Source organism: Rhipicephalus sanguineus, chromosome 11 (genome assembly GCF_013339695.2).
Source record: "Rhipicephalus sanguineus isolate Rsan-2018 chromosome 11, BIME_Rsan_1.4, whole genome shotgun sequence".
Taxonomy (NCBI): Eukaryota; Metazoa; Arthropoda; class Arachnida; order Ixodida; family Ixodidae; genus Rhipicephalus; species Rhipicephalus sanguineus.
In genome coordinates this window covers 125,165,355-125,167,019 of record NC_051186.1, presented here as the reverse complement: position 1 = coordinate 125,167,019, position 1,665 = coordinate 125,165,355, and the positions used below count along the sequence as shown (strand labels likewise).

Sequence of the window (1,665 nt, the reverse complement as noted above, 5' to 3'; positions counted from 1 at the left end):
CACGCTGGGCACTGCAGCTACAGTCAGTTCCAAAACGAAGAAAGCTTGTGCATGATGTGTTTCCCGCTCGAGACGACGGAGAGGCTGAGACAATTTGTCACGACATTATCAGAGGATTCGAGCAAGGGCCCACCTAGTACGAAATCGCTGCCGTCGCACTCCACACACGAGGAACTACACTCCCACACGTCCACGTCTTACACGACTGCAGCTGGAGCAATGGCACATGCCGATGTGTTATCCTCGCTGGCTTCGTCAGACGACCAAATCTCTCGTCAATTTGGTCTACAAGCGCCAGTGCATGGGACATCTACCATCTCGTCAAGTATTTCAATAGTAAGCCCCGAGTATTGGAATACATTAAAATGGGAGGAAATGATTGGGGTCGCGACGTTAGAAATGAAGTTTTGGGATAACTCGAAGGTTCTGGACACGAGCCCGGGCGAGTTTTGGAAATACTGTACCCGAAACTTCCGCATTCAGTTGCATGTGACGACGCCCATGGAGGTCAGACGAGCGGTGGAGACACTGACGAGGTACGCGCAAGAACGGGTGCAAAGTGCCGAAAACGTTCAAAAGGAGCGTCGGAAGAATCCATCTACGACTGGCTACGCGAAAACCCCGTATCGCCGTTGACAAACATTGTGCGCACCCCCAAGTGGCTGGCAGACCCGGTGTTTCGGTTCATTCGCCTGGACGACAAGCGCCTCCAACGAGCTATCCAGGTGTTTAATGACGAAATGTGCTCGTACACCACCTTGGACTTTATTGAATTGTACCAGCACACCCAGCCTCTCTTTGAGGCCCCACACGGTGACCTCGCTACCTTTTACATGGATGTGCCCGCGTCATTTGATGCCATGATGGAACTATTCAACTTTCAGTTTAATGGCATCCACGAGGAAGTGTCGGCCTTTGTAAACAACCTATATAGCCTGGTCGAGAAGGCGGTCCCCAAGAAAAACTGTATGGAGATTGTGTCCCCTCCGAGCGCAGGAAAAAACTTTTTTTTTGACCCCGTTCTTTCCTTTTACATTGACCGCGGTACGATCCGTAACTTTAACCGCTACACTAGCTTTCCACTGCAGGACACCGTATGCCGTCGCATCCTGGTGTGGAACGAGCCAAACTGTGAGTCGTCTGCTTTTGATACTGTTAAAAAAATTTTTGGCGGTGACGTAGATTCGGTGGCGGTCAAGTACTCGGCTGATCAGACCATTTCCAGGACGCCCGTCATTGTGCTCTCGAACAACGAGGTGTTTCCAGATGACGAGGCCTTCAACCACCGCATGTGGCGCTACAAGTGGCGAGCGTGTCCTCCACTAAAGAAATACGACAAGAAGATCCACCCGATGGCCCTGGTCCTCCTGTTTGATGCTTTTGTACTGGAAGAAACATACGTCGGCACGCGCCAGCTTGATCAATAAACAGCTTTCAACCTAACATCCTGAGTACTTGGTCAATGCTTTGCATTTTCCGACTACACCGACACCGACAAGCGCAAAAAAAGAAGCTTTCGGCTCAATCAGTCTGTTTGGTTTTGTTTTTTTATGTCAGTCAGTCAGTCAGTCAGTCAGTCAGTCAGTCAGTCAGTCAGTCAGTCAGTCAGTCAGTCAGTCAGTCAGTCAGTCAGTCAGTCAGTCAGTCAGTCAGTCAGTCAGTCAG

General features: G+C 50.3%; 1 protein-coding gene across 1 annotated transcript; it reads left to right on the top strand.

Annotated features, from left to right (window-relative positions):
* Positions 1 to 416: 416 nt before the first annotated feature.
* On the top strand, positions 417 to 1,435 carry LOC119375362 (uncharacterized; the record flags this gene model as incomplete). The annotated part of the gene is made up of 1 exon (XM_037645540.2): positions 417 to 1,435. A coding segment is annotated over one exon (1,011 nt), but the record flags the coding sequence as incomplete, so codon positions are not given.
* Between the last annotated feature and the right edge of the window lie 230 nt (positions 1,436 to 1,665).